The sequence below is a fragment of the Salminus brasiliensis genome, chromosome 13, assembly GCF_030463535.1.
Source record: "Salminus brasiliensis chromosome 13, fSalBra1.hap2, whole genome shotgun sequence".
Taxonomy (NCBI): Eukaryota; Metazoa; Chordata; class Actinopteri; order Characiformes; family Bryconidae; genus Salminus; species Salminus brasiliensis.
The window spans coordinates 12,375,563-12,397,573 of NC_132890.1; the positions used below are offsets into that span (position 1 = coordinate 12,375,563).

Below are 22,011 nucleotides of genomic sequence, written 5' to 3' on the forward strand. Positions count from 1 at the left end.
CTGGGCCATGTAAAATCTAAATTCAAGGAAACAACCAGTGTATTTAGAAATCAACTTTTCTTTACTTCATAAACTAACGAAAAGATTTTATACACAAAATATATACTTTTATATCAATGATCAATTTCTTTATATACAAAATATACTATTACAGTTGTTAAATACACTGCACATACACATTAAAAGTGCTTATTATGCCTAGTAAGTGGCATTTCATCTGTGTAAACAAGGCTGTACCAAACATTAAAATAAACATGAGCTTGATCCTGTTCGAAAGATAAAACAAACTTTTTAGAACTTTTTTATATCCTGACCAAGTCTGAAATATGCATTTTGTCGGCATAGTTCTATGATTTTTAGGGAAATGGATTTTCCATTATATTGCAATCATTTTAAAAAGGCACATATTCCTCCCCATGCATTCAACATAATGAGATTTCCTTCTGAACTTTATAGACCGGGGGGTGGGACAAAAAAAAACCCATTGCGAAACACAGGATGTTGTCTCCATCACCATGCCATGGCTCTACATCTGTTTTTCATTGAGCTGGCTCTGCTGTGCGTGCATGGGGTTATGCAGACCTGAGAACACTCAGTGGTCCTTTGACTCTTGTAGAAACCAGTTCAGCACAGTCTGTTTGTTCTCCTTCACCCACTGAATGTTGGCCTCAGTCCTCTCAATAGCCTGCTCCAGAGCTCGCGTGGCCAGTCCTAGGTCTTCTTGATAATGGTCTCTTTTGAACTGTTTCAACTGGACAGAGACAATTAGAGATGAGCTCATACATTCAGGGTTGGAAACAATGTCATTACAGTGCAAATGACTTAATGTCAACCAGCTGAGCTGCATCTCTCATTTCTACTGCATGTACTATTTAGTGGGTAACAGGAGTCCATCTGAGGAGGGACACAATGTGTTTGATAATATCAGTTCTAACAAACCCCCTCTTTTCATCTCAATATTATTTACAATGCAACAGAATGCATACTGAACTACAGATCTGTCACCCATTGTTCATCTTAAGACTTATTATTTAGTAATCACTATATTTGGTAAGCACTATGAATCTTTCAGTACTATGAATGATTTGGTAACTTTAATATATATATATTTAGTAATGACTTAATGATTCAGTCATGAATAGGCATTATTTAGTATTTAGTATTTGTTACATTATTTAGTAGCTAATATGAATTATTCAGTACTATGAATAATTAAGTAACTATTATATTCAATAATGACTGAATTATTAGGTAATGACTAAAAAGTAACTATTATAATACATTCAGTAATGACTAAATTATTCAGTCATGACTGAATTTTTCAGTAATGACAATTGTTGACTGCTGTGAATTATTTAGTACTATCAATAATCAGTAACTATAAAAATATATTTAGTAATGACTAGAAATGACTTAGTAACGACTATGAATAGTTCATTAAAGACTGCAATAACTACGATAATTCAGTAATGACTAAAAAGTGTCTATCAAATGGTTATAAATTATTCAGTACCTATTATAAATTCTTCAGTACTAACCATTAACAGTTCAGTAATCTAAATTATTTAGTAATAATAACTATTGTAAACAGTAACTATGATTTATTCAGGAATGACTGAATTATTCATACACATACATGTGGATACTAGTTATTAATCACTGCTGACTATGTTTTTGGTAAAAGTTTTTTTTTTTTTTTTTTTTTTGATTATCTGTCTACATCATATGGACACAGCAGCTGTCCCAGAAGGGAGCGTTGTCACTGCATGAACGTTTCAGGATGAACAAATGCTAGAAATGCTACAAAACGACTAGTAATAAATTATCCTAAAATTAACTTTACTTTAACTTAAAGTTTTTTTGTACCAAAACAACCGTGTCTACATAAACCACTACTGGGAGTATGAGCTCATAGCTGTGGAAACTGATGGGAACTGTGGCTCATAAGCAGCAGTCGAGCTGAAAAGATTTTAAAGGATTCATGATAAGTTCACCTGTTGGAGCTCAAACTCTGTAGAGAACCTCTCTGTCACTTCATCGATCAAGTTGGCAACAGACATAAACCCACCTCCATACCTGTTTGAAGGAAATGAGAGTTAGCTAGGTGTGCTGAGAATATAGAAATCACATTGCCTGGCAACCAAGGGACAAACTACATGTAATCATTGAGGGCTCATTATTAACTGCTCAACTCAACCTTCGATCCCTGAATTGCTCCTGATCTTTGATACCTTTTATATAACTCATGACTTCACCACAAAGAGACGATAAACAGACGAAACCCTTGGGCCTTTGACTTCATACTTGAGTCATTTGTTTCCATTTGTGTGTCATTCAGCAGTGTAGTTCAAAGGACAAACCCCTCAACTCACTCTTGACTTATTTCTGTCCAGTGGGCCCGGATGAAATCCCAGGCAAGAGCTTGTCCGGCTACATTCCTAGCAATATGGTTTATAGTAGAGACTGCATCCATCTTCCGTATCTTGGTAGGTTCTAAGGTGTATTCAAGGTATCTGGGTAAAAATGGAGGAAAATTATAGATATGGGAAATTATAGATGCTGAATAAGCATTATTAAGAATGGAAGAATGGACATAATCCATCACAAGTGCTTCTACCTGTTTAAGAGCCATATTTTCTTGGTGCAGGAGAGGGCATATCTCAGCTTGTCCTTTTCTGTGGCGATTGTAGCAGTTTCATATTGATTCCATGCAAAATCCCAGTCGTCCTCATCTCCAGATGCTATAGCGCTGCAGTAGATGTTGGACTTCAAGTTAGGGGGAATCCTTTGTTGAAAGAAAAAAAAGTAAGTTGGTAAGAATATGTGGTAAAAGGACTCTGGTTTTTCTGTTTTTTTCGCATGTATTTGCTGACTTGGAAAGCAAAACAGCATATGACATTACATGATCTTTATACATTTTAGATTTTATTTGGCTTTGCTTTACTTGGGTGGTCCATTACAGATGTCTTGTAGATGCTCACCTGGCTTTCAACTAACATTCAACTGAATAGGTATTACATGCAACTGAGCTCAAAGCTAAATGTAAATGACTGAATGTAACCCTGCACCCGACCCTTACCTTAACATTACCCTTGGATCAACCTTTTTTTTCAAACCATAACCCGTTAAGGTTAGGATTAGGGTTAGGTGTAGGTGAAAGTCAGGAGAGCATCTATGAGGCATCTACAATGGACCTTCCAAGTGTTACCTTTTACTTATTTTCAACAACATGGTAAGTTAAGCAAATACTTTATAAATACTAATTATGTTTGTGCATTAGTTCTGATCATGCAATTCTTTTTTGATTCAACATGCGGTTACCACATGGGGTACGACAGCAACCACCTGGGACATCATAGTAACCACTTAGGATACCATAACTAGTTACCATCAAAACCCAAACAACCACTAAGCAACACAATGGATACCACCTGAAATAGCAGCCATGTACCAATACTATAGCATCCAACTACCAACCACTTAGCAACACTGTATCGTATCCACCTAACCTTAACCTTAACTTAAATGTAACCCTAAACATAACCTTAAAATGTTACGGTTAGGGTTACATTCAATAGAGACTCATTTACAGTCAGCTTACAGTTGATTTGAATGTTAGTTCAGCTGAATGTTAGTTGAATGTCAGGTGAGCATCTATGAGGTATCTACAATGGACCATCAAAGTAAAGTGATACATTTATTTCTTTATTTAGATCCAACATGCGGTTTGTGTGTAGCAACACCCATCTAACAACATGGAGTATCACAGCAACCAGCAACCTAGCACACCGTCATAACTACCTGGGACAGCAACGCAACTGCCTAGCAAAACCCAAACAACCACTAAACAACACCATGGCAACCACCTGAAATACCATAGCAATTAACTAGCAACATCATATAAACCATCTATCAACCGTTTAGCAGTACTAGAACCAACCATCTAGCTGTACAACTATTCTGCAGGAAATGTACTTTCTAGTATTAAATTAAAGACTTGTTTGCTTATCATTTATGATGACAACAAAACATGTCCAGGGGTGCCAAACTTTTGCATACAACTGCACATGTTTATACTATAAGAAAATGCATTCAGGCAATCATCAAGGATGCGTCTATAAATGCAATATCACATACAGTGCATCCAGAACAGTTCAGTCTCAGAAGCTAAAGGATGGTGTAATATGTATTCACCGGTTGGTGCCGTTTTTCCACTCATTGAAGAGTTTTGTTGCCATTTCTGTGCACTCCTGAACGTCATTGCTGCATGCCACTGAGATAGCGTTTATCTGGTTAAACCTAGGGATAAAAGTAAGGCACATCAAGTATGATTTATTTAGTAATTACTATGAATTATTCAGTAACTACTATATATTCTTCAGTGAGTACTATAAATCATTCAGTAACTACTAAGAATTATTAGGTAACAACTACGAATTATCAAGTAACAACTGAATTATTAATTAATTACTATATATTATTCAGTAACTAAGAATAATTTCTTTCGAAACAAATTATTTAGTAAATACTACGAATAAATTAGTTACCAGTATGAATGAAAGACTATGCATTGTTTAAAATGACTAAGAATTATTATAATGACATCCAAAAAATCAATATTACTATGAAATCAATATGCAAGTTGTATAGTTACTGGTCAGAGTGTTTCTCTGGAACAGTGGCATTGTCAGTGTAGTTTTGAAAGTAATCATACAGGGGTCCAACTTGCTTCCGTAGGTATTTCTGTACACACATACACACACACACACACACACACACACACACACACACACACACACACAAAGTAAATAAGTAGATTCACACTTGTGCTGATCATACATGGACTTTTACCAGGTGCTATTGATTTGACTCACCTGCATGGGGCCGTAGACCTCAGAGCGGTCAAACATGAGGATGAAAAACTGCAGGTTGTTCAGAGCCGACTCCCATGGAATGTATTCAGTCTCATTTATCAGATATTTGGTGGTATTTAGTGCCAAAGTGACATTGATATATTTGGCCCTTTAGAAGACATGTGCAAGTACTAAATATTATATTTCTCAAATACTTTACAATATAAGAGCTAAAATGAATGTGATCTCTTGTTTGTCAATACACATGTAAACATGCATCAGATTAAACGATTAAACAAGTAAGTAAAAAAACCATACCGAGCGAGGTTAAACGCATCGTCAATTAGCTGGCCACGGCTGATGAGTGGGATAACCTTTGAAAGAAATGTCAGACAGTGAAATGGGACATGGAAACTTTCTTTTTATAAAAAAAACCTTATCTCTATAAGAGCAAATAATTCTTAACCTTTTTTAACTTTTATTATCAAAGAATAGCCCCACTAGTTGTGCAGAGGTCACTGAAGTGACTGAATAATACGCCTAAGGGTGTAATAAGGTTTTCTGCTTTAAGGGGTTAATGGTCAATGTTAATGTCACAAAATTTTACATTAACATTAATTTATAAATATTTCATCACCAAATTGTGGAATAGTGTAATGGATAGCTTGTGCTTTCAAACATATTATTGTTTGCATAATTTAAAATCACCAGTTATCATTTACATAAAAAGAAATTGTCAAATTTTGAACAGCTTTACAAAAAAGTACAAAAAAATACAAAAATGGAAATACAAGGATTTGTTACAATAGCAACAATAATCTATGTGTTAGGGTTGCAGTGTTGTACTGGTTTTTAGGTATACCATCTTATGAAAAATTGATGTTTATCATACCATGTACATTTGCTTAATACCAGTATTCAAAACTTTAAAAAGCAAAAAAAGAAAATCCCACCAATTTCTTTTGTAAGTTTTGTAAGAAAATAACCAGCAGATTAATTAATTAATGAATATAATCATTAGCTGGAACAGCTGGAACCTCAAGTGCAGCTTTCTTATTTATTTTCAAAAAGGGGACATTTGTTCAACCAAAAACATTTTCCTTCATATCTTTACGAGTCAGAGTTTATTATTATTAATAATAATAGTAATAATAATAAGAAGAAGAACAACAACAACAGGAAAGATGTTGAAATACCATTGACTTTAATGCCATAAAACTATAATATTTACCATGAATATTTACCATCTCTAGTCTGTAAACTGTAATTATATGAACTACAATCTTAACCTTAAACACATGCTTCTGCAGCAAAGAATGAACTGAACCTTAACCTTTTTTTCTTTTTCATTTTTTTAAACAAAAGACTGTTAAAAATACTCACGTCATGTCTGGTCTCAAGCTGTTTAATAAGTTTATTCCAGTTTTCTTCATCATAGTTGACTCGGTAATAACCAGTGCAGTTAATGTTGGCCAGGAGCCATTCATCAGGTTTAAGGTCATAAGCAGGCCTTTCGACTACAGAGAGAACAAGCAACTTTTCTACATGTGCTAAAACCCACCGTGAATAATTAAAAAGAACTAGAAAGCCAACATTACACTACAGCTTAAAAGCCTCGTGGGTTAGTAAAGTATCGTATGTTAACTGGGAGTGTATAGAAAGTCTCTTACCTGGCCCCTTTTCTTTCAATAAATCTTTCTCTACATCGAAATTGGGAGACTTCATAAATCTGATTGGAACCTGCCATTCAAGCCTATGGAGAACAAAGAATAATAGAGCATTCACAAGACATTTCTGTCACTTGATAAATTGCTCAAAAAAAAAAAAAAAAAAAAAAAAAGGAAAGAAAACTGGGCTCAAAACCAAGGTCCACAAAGAGGGCTTGCCTATGTGTATAAACAACACCAAACAGGCATTCAGGACTGTGTTTTGTTTAGGGAGGAAATTAAACTGGCCCACAGAGCCTCCGTTTTGAACTCCCCATGTCCTGCAGTGAAACCGGCATTGAATTTCACCCTGTCGGTCATTTTGGCATCCAATAAAGTTTGAATGATCTGTGTTTCAGGACCGCACTTTGAGTTTTTCCTTTATGGCTTGGTACTCACCCGTAGTCCACTGTTTGGTTTAGAAGGAACTGCTGCTGAGAGATCTCCCCAGTGCTGGTGTTTATGCTGATAACCGGAAAGCCCACTTGCTCAGTCCATCCCTTCATGATGCTTGCTACATTCTCCCCAGAAGTCTTATTAAGGGAATGATTAGTAAATGAGGGTATGATTAGTTAGTTACATGTTAGTATGCATGCTTCCATCATATAAATCAGTGCATGGTCAACTTTATCACTCATCACTTATAGAGAAAATCGCTATTTGTATTTGGTGTTTGACAAGTTTAAACAGCCATGCACATATTTACCTCCTCCATGCATTTCCACAAGTCTGTAGTCTGAGCATTCTGGTACTGGTACTTCTCAAGATAAAGCTATAAGGACACATTGAAATGAGATTTACATTATTATATTCTATATGCAGTTTTGATCAGAAAAACGTTGGCCCATCTTTAACCCTTTTTTATGTATTATGAGGCATGCCGATATGGTACGCTGATATTAAAGGCACGGAATCATTGTAATCAGTAAATTAATTGCAATATGATGTTGTGTACTGCACTATGTTACAAAAATAGCTCCTCTCATTACTGGTTTCAGCTATTTCAGCCACACATGCACCAAGCTGTGCCTAAAACTCAAGCATACAGTTTCCATCTTTCCAACTAATCTAATTTTCAAATGTTTGCCTTGCGAAAGCTGCCCTAGTCAACTATTAGTGCTGGCATTGTGAATTGGAAACCACACAAGCTTAAATAATTAAATAACTAGCATTAAATAATGCAGTGCCATTCTAGAGAATTGTATGCTACCAGTGCACAAGTCTGGGCCCATAACAAAATGGTTTGCTGTTTGTTGTGTTAGAACTCAACAGGCCTGTCCAGAGCCCAGAACTCCATTCCACACCTTCAGGATAATTTATGTGAGTAACTCCTAATTTGTTCTTGAGATAATACAGTGTTTGTTCACCAAAAACAGCCTAAAATATCACAACATGACTTATTTATCACTGTTGTTCAGCCCCAACAGTAATTTACTCTTGTTATTGGCATGCATCCACTCACCTTAAGGCCTTGGAAAAATGCAGTCTCTCCTATGTGAGTACAGAGCATTCTTAGCACAGCTGCACCCTATTGCAATGACATGATAACTTTTCTCACCAAGGCAAAGAGAAATTACTTTCATAACACACATAAACATTATTATTATATCAAACTAAACATACTTACATATAAACACAATTAAATGGATATGGATGTGAGGGGACTGACCTTGCTGTAACTAATGCTGTCAAAGAGATCTGTGATTTCAGAGGGAGTCTGGATTTCGGCCTCTGTGGAGCTGAGAGGGTGTGATGAGTTAAGAGAATCCACCTCCATGGCGGGCTGGACTTCTTTTAGAACAATCAGATCTTCCTGGAAATAACAAGAAGCTCTTGTTCCAGCTGAAGTTGGGGGTGGGCATTTCAGCAGAAATATAATATGATAGCGGAACAGTGTGCACAATGTTTTGTTTTGCTTATATATTTGCTAATGGGTCAGAAAACAAAAACTGGACCACCAAGGGAGTAGTGCAAAAACAACCACAACTACTGATGTGAATGAATGAATGAATGAATGAATGAATGAATGAATAAAACAAGGGTATAATTAGCTAACATCCATTTGGCTCCTTGTTACTTTGCAGTTATAATTAGACAGTGAGACACTAATAGCACTTTGCACTGGACCCCACAACTCTTAACAATTCTGCCATAATACGCAATTAATTAATTTTTAGGGCTTCTGTCAGTCACAGGTCCCTTAGAATAGTTCTAACTATTTATAGTTAGTTTCTCTATAACTGAAGTAAACCCATTTGTTCACATAATTATATCACAATGATATGCAGTTCTAGGTTTGGGCACCTCAGCATATGTTTTATTACAAGTGAGAATTAAGACACATCTTCTACAGAAAACACTTCTACACATTTTAGTGCCCAATCACCATTTGTTATAATGCCCTATAATACATTTGTTTCTTGCATAGGATGTGTTAACTTTTTTTCAGATTTAAAATCATGTCATGACAGAGGTATACCAACTTTGCATATGACAAGTATCATGTATATAGTATGTAATGTACACTTAAACCTGAAAAGGCCCAAAAATTCAATGAGATTCTTAATTAATTTCTTTCCCCCCTAACCTACCATGTTCCAGTCAGGCTGCACTTTGTCCACTCCAAGGTATGAAATGTATGTTGCGAATCCTTCACTCAGCCACAGGTTATTCCACCATTTCATCGTCACCAGGTTTCCAAACCACTGAAAATACAGAGAGGATCATGAATGATGGGTTCCACTAAAAGCCAAGTTGATCATAAACACCTGCCACTTGGTACATTTAATAGCAAAATTTTTGAATAACTCATGAATCGAACAGATTTATGACTTAAAATCATCTTAGACCTTGTAAGTGTTCCTTCTTCACTAAACTAGATTAACTTTGTCTAGATTAGATTAGATTAAATTAGCTACGAATCAAATGTGACTAGTTGTACCTGATGAGCCAGTTCATGAGCTATCACAATGGAAATCCATTCCTTGTTGGAGGTAGACGATACACCTTCTTCGAATAGTAGAGCAGTCTCACGGTACATTATTAGACCCCAGTTTTCCATAGCACCTGCACCAAAGTCTGGAAGGGCAATCTGATCTGTGTAGAGGAACATAGGATTTACCCTTCCTTTTAGTCACTTGAAGTCTTTGAAATGTCTGTTGAAGTCTATTGTTATTTTGTTATTGTGTTATTTTTTTGTTGTTGTTGTTATCTTACCTAGTTTGCGTAATGGATATTTCAAATGAAAAAGCTCCTCATAGAAGCTCAGAATCTCCTTGGTGATTTCCAATGCATACTTCGCATGGCCAGCAGCCACAGCCTCAGGTCGGGCCCATATCTAAGAACACACAGTATTGAGAAAATGGATATATAAAACATACTGATCTTAATGTGAACTGAACTAATATGAACTTTAAAGGCATCTAAATCTAAACTGAATAAAACCAAATCTGAGTAAATCCGTTTAATACCAGTATGTAAAAATCAAAATGTGGAGTTTATAAGGATTCAGATTCAGGAAACAAACACAAGACCATCATAATATACAGACATTTGTGGAATGTCCACATTACACAAACAGTGTGCTATGAATACTTGCCTACCATGAATCCTAATGCCTCTGTCAATAAACAGCAGATAGTACTGCACCAACAAGGTTTTTAAGCTGTAGCGTAATGTTGGCTTCCTAGTTCTTTCTAATTATTCACGGTGGGTTCCCAACCCAGAATCACTGGGGGCAAGGCAGCCATACTACTAGACATGGTACTAGTCCATTACAGTCACACCTAGGGTGCAATTTAGGGACCAATTCTTAAAAGTGTAGTTTCCTAAGGAAATAGTTGTGAGGACAGAATCCACAGTGCCACTCCATATCTACAGTACTGTTTAAATGCAGCACTTTTTTATTGGAGACCAGTCTTTACTTTTTGTGATGCTCAAGCTAAATATCTTTTTAGGAGATTTGCTTGCAGTTTTTCCAAAAAATTCTACTAGATTTGACCACATCTCCATACTTTTTTTCAACAGAATCTTCTTCTGTTCCCAAATACATTAAATAATGTTGATTTGTTCTGTGAACACCAGCAGTCACAGCAGTCTGTTAATTCAGTCTGTTAATATTAATTCTTTATTTTTTCTGTTCAGTCATTTTTTTGAAAGGATGTCTCTAAATGAAGACTGGAGCTTGATTTTCTCCACTCTGTCAAAGATGCGTTTTCTCTGTTAATATAATGGTGGCAGTTTTGGTGGTCTACCAGGCCTTGTATGGATGTTTGAGGGATGTTTTGTTTTCTTTGAGTCTTATAATCATTTTAGGCATTAAACAGTACTGCATATACATGTAGTCTTACCAGTGTTGGAAAGTCCTTATTTACTCAAGTGGATTATCTTATATCTCCCCAGAAATATCTCCACAAAATATATGAAACTTGTACTGGACATATTGACTGAAAATTCAATAAAGAGTGGTCTCTGACTTTTGCACAGTACTGCCCACATAGATCATACAATAAAATGATTCATAAGCAGTAACTGCTTGTTACTACATTTTTTCAGTTTCAGGTGTTTTTGAATGAAGCACAAAAACAACCACATCAACAACTGCAACTACTACCACTAATAATCTGAATAGAAATAATAATCAGTTAAAATAGAAAGTGAAAAACAGACCCTTATTTCTTTGTTGTCAAGATCAACTTTGGTGCTGATGAAATCATTTACTGTGAACGCCAAGAGATATGTAGACATGACTGGGGTCGGATGAAACGTAGTAACAATCCATTTCTCTCCATCTATATCCATATATCGGTCATTTCCTGTTGAATAGGAAACATGATATCAGATGATATCAAACTCTGTGTGCTGCTAAATTTTTTTTTGTTGTTCTGAGATGTAATGGTAGGGCTCATCTGACTTGCACAGACATGGATAAAACAAACTTTCCAGCTTAAAAGCCTGAATTTACCAGTGCAAAGCAGGCCATTAGTATTCTCTGTTGTGCTGCACATGAACAGGAATTGCATACTGTATAGACAGACCGATTGTAAGACAACTGTCTTACCTTCAGTATTTGATCGGGCTATGGTATCCATCCTGTGGATAATAGTGATATTGAACACGGCTTTCAGAGCTGGCTCATCAAAGCAAGGAAATACTTTTCTTGCGTCTGTGGGTTGCATCTGGCTTGCGACGAGAAATCTTTCAGGAAAAAGGTATTTACATAAAACTGTAAACATGCAGACACAGAAAAACACAGACAGGAAATCCAGAAATTCCAAAGTATAATTCCATGTAATTGTACAATCAGAAGCTATCCAAAATATTCTGCAGTTCATCTGTTTAGATGTACTGCAAACAGCACAGCTGAGGGAACTTCCATGGGGAAAGGTGAAAAGACACTCTTTTAAAGTGGTGAGGGGCTAGGTTGGGGGCTCTTTTTACAATAAACACTTCAGAGTACAGAACATAAATACTGCTCCAGACAAGAAATTGCCTTAAGCAATGTGATATCCAGAGGGAATGTGTGAGTTTCTAAACTGTGTGCCCTCTTCATTGTCCTAAAGAAGACATCCATTCAAGTGTGAGAATTAATTTCTGTGAATTAAGTTTTAGTGGAGTGATCACGCACTTCATTAGCAGGGTCCTTTCATTTACCAGACAGATGAAAGATTTGCAGTGATGTATGACATAAGGAGAACAATCAGCATGGCTCTTGGACTTGGTCTTCACAAACAAAGACTTCTTTCAAAGTTTCTTCCACAAAAGCAAAAGGTACCACATGACTTGTGTCTAGTACACAAGCAATCCTGATATGCAGGGACTCAAAGAGGTGTGTGTATATGAAAAACGAAAATGCTACTTACCTTGTCTGGTCATTACTTGTCTGGTTCTCGGTGTATTGGCTCATGTAAAGACCAGCCAAATCGTCAAGAAGTTCCCCTTCAAATTCAGTGAATAGATCATAATAGCTCCCGTTTCCTTTCAAAACCTCCTTTAGCTGGATCTCAAAGAAATTGGATTTGTTTTGGTGCACATTGTATCTCTCCACCTCTATATTCTTTCCTGTGAAAGAATGAGTCACCACCACTGTGTTCACAGAGAGCAGCAGGACATGAAGAAAGATACTCCTGGTGTCTTTCACACACTTCAACCTCACCGTTGAGTTTCCTTTGAAAACATGAACTTGCTCTGTGTTGTTGGGCAGCACCTTAAAGAGGTATGGCTGAAGGTAGACTTGGTAGCTCTCCGGGATCAAACTGTCTGGAAGCCTCAGACTCGGTGGAGGTCCCGTCGGAATCTGTGTAGTAGGAGTCACTATTGAAGGATATATTGGTGGGTGTTTTTCTATCTGTAGCTGATACATGACCACCATCAAGACAATGCCACAAACAGCAGAAACAGTGAGCACCACAGTGGCAATAGCCAGGCCCTTGGAGATGTATACCCCCTTAGCCATGTCTGTCCTTTCTGAGAGACCCTGAAGAATGACTGTAGGCTAAGTAAGGAACCTGTGTCCCTTTATTAGACTCTGAACCTTCTCATAAATCCAGGAAACATGCACGGTCAAAGGCATTAAAGCACCACCTTCCATAGGATTACACATTAACTAGCAGGGGTGATCAAACAGAGAAGTTGCTTCAATCTAATCTGTCTAATCCACCAGTCCTGGGCAAGAAGATCCAGAGGAGGATCTCACAAGAGAAAGCTTTTCCTCTCCAAACATGGTCAACCTGCTGAAAGATGCAGGTGAAAAAAAGATCTGCACCAGCTCTACCACACAAATCAAGAGAAGTCTCCATTTGTATCCACTCTTGATTCCATCCTGTGCTCTGCTAGATAATGTACAAATCTAGATGATGAGCAATCCAGCTGTTTGAGACCATGCTGACGAACCACAAACCCAGGGTTTCTTCTCATGAAGTTACCGTAAAACTCAAGGTTTTGCATAGAAGAAGACGCTGACAACCTTGGTTCTCCACCACTGCTGACCTGCAACTCATGCAAGTAAAATTGATAGCATGTGTGCATTCTGTGAGGAGAGTGTTAGGGGAGGAGATTTGAGCTCTTTTCCCCTCCCTGTACTGCACATTCTTAACTTGAAGAGAGAGAAGATGGAAAAACAGAAGAGAGGAAAGCCTGGCTGTGGTAATGACATAGAAAACATGTCCTGGGCAAGTGACTCTCTTTGACTCAGAGCAATAATGATTTGTAGTTGAAATGAACTGGGTGCGTTACAAGGCAATGGAAAATATATGGTCCCTAAAAAGCACAATGCTAGGGCCATCAAGGCAAACTGTCACAGATGACCAAGAAAAGAAATGTTCACCTGTGGGTATCATAGTGTAGCTGAAGCAAGACCTGAGACTGCTACCTTACGTTAGAACAATTATTGCAAGATATTTACATCTTTATGGTTCGTGAACAATGTTTAACTTGGCTGCACTTTGCTCAGTAGGGAAACCATTTCCTTGTGTTTCTTATAAATCACCTCCTGGATTACAGCACATAGTAATAAACTCTAAATTACTCAACAAATGTCTCATGATTACATATACAAGAAATGCTTCTTTATAAGAAAACATGTAACAAGACAAAAATCTGGTCAAATATCTTTTCTACCTAATAGAAAATGGAACCATTCTTTTAAAACAGTGCCATAATCATATTTAGATGAGCTTAAAATTGTTATTTGAAAGATGTCATAGATAAACCACTTTTGGTCCTATATAGAACCATGCTTGCTCCTTTGAGTTTGCCAATAAACAAACATAGAAAAATACAGATGAAAGCTTTCCAAATAGTAACTGTATCATAAAGATCTGCCTCATGTTACCTTGCTAGCAGTTTTCTATAAAAGTGTCAGTATACACAGTATACTCATTTGCATTTAAGGCATTTAGCAGACGCGCTTATCCAGAGCGACTTACAAAAGTGCTTTACTATTTACTCAAAAAATATTCTCAGCTAGTTTGTATCGGCAAACATCCAAAAGATACCTCTAAGCTTAGATACTACTAAATACTCTGCACTACACCTTGTTCAAGTACTCTTGGAAGAGATGGGTCTTCAGTCTGCGTTTGAAGACAGCAAGCGACTTTGCGGTTCAGGCAGCCAAGGGAAGTTCGTTCCACCACTTTGGTGCCAGGACAGAATATTCCACTTAGCCTTCCTGAGGCACAAAACTAAAAGTTTGGACATAACTACTTATAAAAGGGATTACAGTCAGAACAAATGGAATTATGCAGCGGGTAAAAAAAACTTCACTTCACAAAAACGTTTCTTTTTGAACTTTCATTGGAAATTAGAACGTTTTTTTTGTTCCTGTAAAGTTGCCATTTTCTGTGGCGGTTATGTTATGCTGGGTATTTGCTTGCTGTTGAAACTATTTTAAAATATTGTTTCCTACATATGTCACTCTTCATAATTTTTGTTAATAATTATTTACATTAGGAGTGAGTTTCAATCATTAAAGTGTAAGAGGCACTTTAAAATCATAATGCCTGTAAGATTATGAAAAACACATCAATCAAACACCAGCAAAGAACCAGTCCAACCTTTTCAGTGGTTCTGTGGCGAAGTTCATATTGAGTTTAACTATGTTGTTTTCATTTGCTTACCATTCAAGGTCAACTTTGAATTTTTCTTATATTGTGCAAACATCTCATATTCATTTATCCACATTCTTTGTTATTTAGACCTCGTTTACCGCTAAAATGAAATAACTTGTCAACCAGCTGAAGAAATAAAGTAGCTTACTTTTAGTTCTTTATGTTTTAATTATTTTAGAATATTTCAGAAGAAAGGCAAAACTATATTTTGATAGTCTCCTGTAAAAGCTTTGGGGGTGATCAGCTGATCTAACATTGAGCTACGTTTTAAACATCTGTCCAACAAATACAACTCCATTAAACTCTAACCCAAAACCTAAAGCTAATCCTAACCTTTACATCAACCCAACACCTAAACCTAATTCTAAACTAAACCTGTTGATCAAATACATTTTCAACATAGATCATTATTAACCCAATTCAAATAACCATCAAAATTAGGTGTGTACTAAACTTTTGTTTGTGTTTCTAACTAAACAAATTGATGTTGTAACAGACAGGGAGACAGTGACACTAACATTGCTGTCCAATAAAACTGGATTTATTCTGTCAGCTGATAACAATTCCAGGCAATATTCAGTAAATCACTGCATTACACGGTTTCCCCTAGCCATTAAAAAAAATCAGTGCAAGGGCCAATAATGAATTGAACAGGATACAACAGACAGTCTGACTGTAATACAAAACTGTGGATAAAGGGGACCTCTATGGATAGGTATGAAGTATTACACATACAAGGTTCTTTTGATACAAGGTAGGAATGCTCAATGCATATGGTAACAACGATAGGGGAAATCTGCCACACAAAGCCACATTTTCTCTAGTCACAAAACACACTAAATCACTTGCTCCATCAGTCTTTGTATCTGCAGATTAGATTTACCCCCCACTGTTTAGAAAAACCAAACCAAAGCAAGTCTGGGTTTACTAAACCATTATAGGGTTTGACTCTTTGATGGGGTTCTTATCAAACCTCCTTAAAAGAACTAGTTCATGGCATATATGGCATCTCTGTACATATTAATATCAACGTGAGCATACTCCTTGGTCTGGTGCAGCCATCTGAAATTTAGTTTAAAGAAAGAAAAGCTGCTTTTTTCTGATCATAAAATCTGGATTGAAGAACCTGTTAAATTACAATTAAAGCGTTAGATAAGATAATGTGAGGGTATTCCCTGTGTATAATAGATTTTGTATTATTGAATATTACCATCTGAACTAATATACCTGTTTTTTAAAAATGCTCAATCTAAAGCTCAAATGAAAGTAGAACTTCTCAAATGATATTCAAGTAAAATAATTAAAGACTAATATCTGATTGAAGCAAAGTTTTAAAACGAATGTACTGATGGTTTGACATATTAAAGCACTGTGCCGTTACTGAAACAGCATGTTTCTTGTTGCATTAAACCTCAAGTTATTCTAAAGCAAAAAAAAAAAAAAAAAAACAAACAAAAAAAACAAATAATAATAATAATATATATATAATCTTTCTTTGCTTCTGGAATGACAAAGTAAAAGAAATATCAAATGAATTAAAAATTCAAATCTGATTTACACTTACACTACAACACATCATCTCACCGCTCACTGCTTCCCCCTTATGGCAAGTCAGCATATATTTCTAGACTGCCAACACAACCAAGATGGCTAGGCTTCCAAAACAAAAACTGGGCCCAATTTCCCGGTAGCTTCATAGTATTTAGATCATCGCAAATGCTAGAAAGAGCGTTAAACGTGATGCTCACCATACCATTTAGTAATGATCTTTCTAACAGGCATTTGGGCTTCGATTCAACCATTTAGCCAATGCTTTGCTTTGTTATGCAGGGATCAATACATTTCATATAGCTGGACAGGGCTGCACTATAGTCACATCACTTCAACAGACAAAACATGGAGCTACATCGACTGAAAACTGGATCCGCTTTTGTTGTGGGTCAGAAGTATTTGGTCTGCAATCTGAATTCAGCCTCCTTTTGGACCCTTGCCACAAAACAAGAACAAAAAAGAGCCAGGGCAATATATTATGGAAAGGCAATAATAACAATAATAACAACAACAATAATAATAATAATAATAACAATAATAACAGTAATAATAGTTATTATTATAATAATTAATAATAAGAATAATAATGCCCTGGAATTTCTTGGTTCTTGTTCCTTCTTTTTCAAGTCGTTGACTTTCTTGTCAATCAGTATACATTTTTGGTCCCAAATGGTGCTTGATGTTTGTTTGTTTGTTTTTTAAAACATCCTAGTAAAGCAGAGTGAAGGACTGCTGCAGGTTTTCACTCCTAATTGCAGTGGTTTAATGAGTTGGTTTCAGTCTTTGCACAATTTTGTTGAAAAGCCTGCAACCATCCTGTGCCTTTAAAAGATTAGACACCCCAGGCGTAAGGAGGGAGTTTTTCCATTCGGATTTCTGCAGGTCGGGACCACAATTTTATAAAAGTGTGCAATATTTTGTCAATAGTTTGTCTTTTTTTTTTTTTTTTAATTACCAGAGCCAACTGTCTAGATGCTGAAGGCAGTAGCAGGACTGCTGGAGAATGGAAGTAAGCTCTCCGTAATTCTGCTCTTTCCAATTGGGAGGAAGCCGTTCATTGTTAAGGGCCTGCAGCTTGGGCGTCCCCTCCCGCAAGACCTGATACAGGCAAGGCCACCTGCTCTGGATCCGGATCCGGGTGCGGCGGTCCAGAGTTATCCCCCGCACAATCTTTTTGGCCCGCAGCTCTCGAAGCGCAGGCAGTTTGAGGCAAGAGAAAACCAGGCCTCGGCTGGGGGAGACATCAAGGAACTCCAGGGATAGGGACTCAAGAGTGTATGAAATGCCCAGATTTCGAAGTGGCACGAGAACATGGAGAGTAAGGGACTTGAGGTTAGGCAGCGATTTGGTCAGTGTTTGCAAGGTGCTTGGGCTTACGCCTTTAAATACCCAGAAGTACTTGAGTTCCAAGATGCGGAGGTGTTGAAACTGAGTTATCAAAGCTACCGACGACTCCGACCAGTCAAAGTGCAGGCGCATCTTGGTGATTCGCGGACAGCTCTGGGCTAGTCTGGCTAAAAGGATCTGGAAGTTATTGACCTGGTCCATTTTGGTGATGTTGTCCTGGTGAGAGCTAGAGCTGGAGTGGACACGGAGGTCCAGCGGCTCCAGCAGCGTGAATGTCCAGTTCAAGTCTAAATGACTGAGATCCCTGCAGTGGACATTCTCCAGCAGGTGAGACAGGAGCTCTCCCCACTTATTGCACTGGTCCCCCAAGTCAAAGCTTGCCTTTAGGGTAAGGAGACTGGCCCCGCGGGATATGAGGTGGTGCGTGTAATGGTGAACCCATGACTTCCAGCGCTCAAATTCCCTGTTGGACACAAGCAGTCCTTCCTGTCCGAGATGAAACACGCCACGGCGGGAATAGTCTGCTACTCTCCAGAGCTTTCCAGAGCGCACCAGGCGGCTCCAGCTAGAACACACAAGAGCAGAGTTACACTTGTCCACCTCGCTGAGAAAGGAAAGCACATGGAGCTGGCATTCGACCGGCAGCAAATTGAAAGGAAAGTAATCTTCATCTGCCTTCAGCCGCCTTCTGGCACTAACAGGAGCGAGTGGTCTCTTCCTTGGAGGCATGATCACTAACAGTAAATTTCTAAAGCTCTAATGAGCTCATGCTTCTGTCATGCTCCTTCAGTGAGACATTTCCACCTGACAAGAGAGAGCACAGTGTACACTTTAGATTTCAAGTTGTAAGAACACATACTTGTATACATACAGACAGACAGACAGACAGATAGATAGGCACAATTTCAGGGGCTTATGTAGCTAACGTTTCACAACACGATGCTATGAGTTACACTGTAATTTAAAAATGCAAAGATAGCTATCTGAAGTGCTCTGTCTGGGTGACAGCTACATAACTGGCTAGAATTTAACCATGTCAACAGTTGATCTCTGGTAAAATGCTCTTACCTTAGCATGCTGGCTTTCCCTCGAAACCTTACATTATGGACTGAACTCGAACAACTTAGCAAATGTTATCGTGATGCTGACAGTGCAAATAACGTGCAGCGTTTAAAACCGGAGTCCTGGCTAGCAAAGCCCAGCTAGGTTAGCTAGCACTAGTTAGCTAACTGGACAACAACAAGCAGAAGCTAACTTAGCGGTAGAAGTTAGCTAGCGTTAGCGTTCCTGTCCGGTGCTAACAAAACAACCGAGACACCCTTTAATTAAGCATGTTCCTCTTCAGCGAGGCTGTTAAGCGCTGCAGCTACATTTAAACGACTGTCCTGGACAGAGTTGGTTCATCCATAAAGAGCCTGTTATCTGGAAACTGGCGGTGATAGCAATGCTAAACTGGTGGCTAAGGCTGAGTCCCTATCAGAGGAGCTCTTGTTGTTCTTTCTAACTGCATGACATCATCAACATGCTCCGGCTTCCCATGATAAGGAGAGCAACAGCTCTCATATTATACCTATGGTGAAGCATAGCTGTTGCTGTCTTTGCTTTTTGCTTTTTAAACATTGTATGACCGTATTATTATTATTAATATTATTATTATTATTAATATTATTATTATTATTATTATTAGTAGTAGTAGTAGTAGTAGTAGTAGTAGTATTAACAAATGATTTAACTATTCAAACGCAGGTTTTGAATCTAGACGTTTCAGATGTTCTTCACATAAGGAAAGGAAACCAGTTCATACCTGTGTCTCCTTTCAGAGCTGCTTCTAGACTGGTTTCAAATGTTTCTGACCTCCTTCTGTCCTGCATTGCAGTTAGAGAGTGATCTGATATCATGATGTTCAAGACTGATGCTACACCCAGAAGCTCATCAAAAAGAAAATCCTTCTTACTTAAAAGGAAATTTAACGATTCGATTCGATTCTGCATAGCTGAATCATAAAAATGCAAAAATTCAAATGAATCTTTGTGGCCCCCTAAGCACTGCTGAGACCTGTTTTTGACAAGGTCTCATACCTTTAATAGCAAATCAGGTGTCACCAACTGTAATGATGATGTTTCAGCTCAATTCGAAAGCTTTATAAATTCTCTGGCTTTTTAAGCCTTGACCTAAAACTCATCAAACTCATGGGCTCCTCTAAGTAACTGTTAAAAAACAATCTGTAAATGTAAGTAATCAATGCCCACAGGGCAGGGGAAAGCTAGAAGAAGTTAGTCTAGTGTTTTTAGCTTGCAGTTTCGGCTGTTTAGGGGAACTGTGGTGGTCATGATAATATCTGAAAGACCTCTTGGTGAAAACTGCTCATATGCTGGTACAAATTTTATGTGAACAAGCCATGACCTTAACAAGCTCTGCATGCTGCCCATTCTTCTTTTAACCCTAAAATTATACAAAAAAAAAAGAATGTCCTGCTCTTGCTTAGATGCTTCATCTTTAACTTCATGCCTTTTCAGATTTGTTAATCTTCTACTCACTTAACTATTGACAGTAATAGAAAATAGAGTATTTGCGACTTCTGGGTTTTGCTATTACACAGGCTAACATTTCGAAATCTTGAGCAACGCTATTATAAAGGTAATACATTTACTCACCCATCTTTATATTTTGTTAATATTAACAAAAGTATTATTAACATTTATCTTGTTTGTCACATAGAAGTCTGAAGAACTGATCACAGTGTTATGTTCATGAAAGTCCCTCCACAATCAAACAAATATCTCATGTATGTTTTTTATTGGGGAAAAAATGTATTACAGCTATTTTTTAAATTACTCTCATTAAAAAAAATGAAGTGCAAACTGGCTTTTACATGAGCTCATTATGGGCTTTTCTGTTTTTAATAAATCTCAATGTCATTTTATTCCATTACTGGCAAAGAGTAATCCTGTGACCCACTGATAACATTATTTGAAACTCTCACTCTGGGTGGAGCATGAGCTCTAATATAGTTAAGATATCATCATTTGTTATTTATTTAATATTTTATTTAGGTTTGAATGTGTGTGAGCCATTTATATTTATACACATCTGAGCTACATCGCTCATCAGGAAGCGTATTCGTAACCATTTTATGTAATGACTTCCAGTGATGGAGCTTTAAAGGATACATTTAAGCATGAATTCACCTAAAATTAAATTCTGGGTGTTTTCCAAAGGAGTATTTTAAAAACACTATGAAGAAGCCTGGTCATGTAACTAGATAACTAGGACTCACCTCTGAAGATACTGGATTAACTGTTTGAACGTACACTCTGCAGCTACCGCATAGATGAGCAATAAAAGTCATGCAAAGTCATGCTTTGCATGTTTCACACTCATGGTTTCTCAAGGCCCTGAAAATGAGTGTACTTGACTCAGATGATCCACCTGGGAAGTGTGTATTTCTGTCATCTTGAATTACCACAAACCCTTGGAGTGACTTGTCCAGAGAATTGTGTCTTGTATAACAGTAGTGACGCAGTTCTGGGGCTGTTTTACAATATTTATGGACCAACCCTTAAGACCCTTTTTTAACTCATAAAGAACTGTAGATATGTACCTACTTTGGCATCAGTATTACCACTTTTTACAATGTAATAAGCACTTATAGAGGAACATTTATCGGTGTTATTGTAATATAGTCACAAATTCTGCAGAGCTAAGATCTTGGTTGTGCAGATCCCAAACACTGCTAACATACTTTATGCATTATGCATCTCCACACCCATTATTTAAATACTTATTACATTATTTGAGCTTTTTAGTTTGTTTTGTATGTCTGTTGTAATATTATAAGCCATTTATCTGAATACATATCTAGTAGTATAGCTGAAAAATGTAATTACTCCTCAGCATTGGTTTATTGATTATAGATAAGATTACTGACCGTAATATATTTATGAATAT

At 37.2% G+C, this 22,011-nt stretch overlaps 2 protein-coding genes across 6 annotated transcripts; both read right to left on the minus strand.

The window, feature by feature from the left end:
- Positions 1-7: 7 nt before the first annotated feature.
- Positions 8-13,537, minus strand: anpeplb (alanyl (membrane) aminopeptidase-like b). Of its 2 annotated transcripts, XM_072695385.1 has the most exons (21): positions 12,714-12,756; positions 12,421-12,619; positions 11,619-11,755; positions 11,228-11,373; positions 9,776-9,896; positions 9,501-9,655; positions 9,151-9,264; positions 8,229-8,372; positions 8,022-8,087; positions 7,266-7,331; positions 6,959-7,092; positions 6,524-6,606; positions 6,237-6,370; positions 5,172-5,227; positions 4,875-5,022; positions 4,655-4,743; positions 4,195-4,299; positions 2,618-2,785; positions 2,373-2,513; positions 1,995-2,076; positions 10-751 (listed from the first exon to the last, which is right to left on the minus strand). In XM_072695385.1, the coding sequence occupies exons 2-21, from the start codon at positions 12,462-12,464 to the stop codon at positions 593-595; spliced, it is 2,292 nt and encodes a 763-aa protein (XP_072551486.1). In that variant the 5' UTR covers positions 12,465-12,619; positions 12,714-12,756; the 3' UTR covers positions 10-592. The 2 variants fall into 2 exon arrangements, with proteins under 2 accessions (XP_072551485.1, XP_072551486.1); XM_072695384.1 differs by having other exon boundaries at positions 8-751; positions 12,421-13,537.
- Positions 13,538-15,684: 2,147 nt separating this feature from the next.
- On the minus strand, positions 15,685-19,584 carry LOC140574880 (uncharacterized). Of its 4 annotated transcripts, none has more exons than XM_072694934.1 (3): positions 19,132-19,584; positions 17,672-18,867; positions 15,685-17,141 (listed from the first exon to the last, which is right to left on the minus strand). In XM_072694934.1, the coding sequence occupies exons 2-3, from the start codon at positions 18,790-18,792 to the stop codon at positions 17,048-17,050; spliced, it is 1,215 nt and encodes a 404-aa protein (XP_072551035.1). In that variant the 5' UTR covers positions 18,793-18,867; positions 19,132-19,584; the 3' UTR covers positions 15,685-17,047. The 4 variants fall into 4 exon arrangements, with proteins under 4 accessions (XP_072551035.1, XP_072551037.1, XP_072551038.1 ...); XM_072694936.1 differs by having other exon boundaries at positions 15,685-17,151; XM_072694937.1 differs by having other exon boundaries at positions 15,685-18,867.
- Between the last annotated feature and the right edge of the window lie 2,427 nt (positions 19,585-22,011).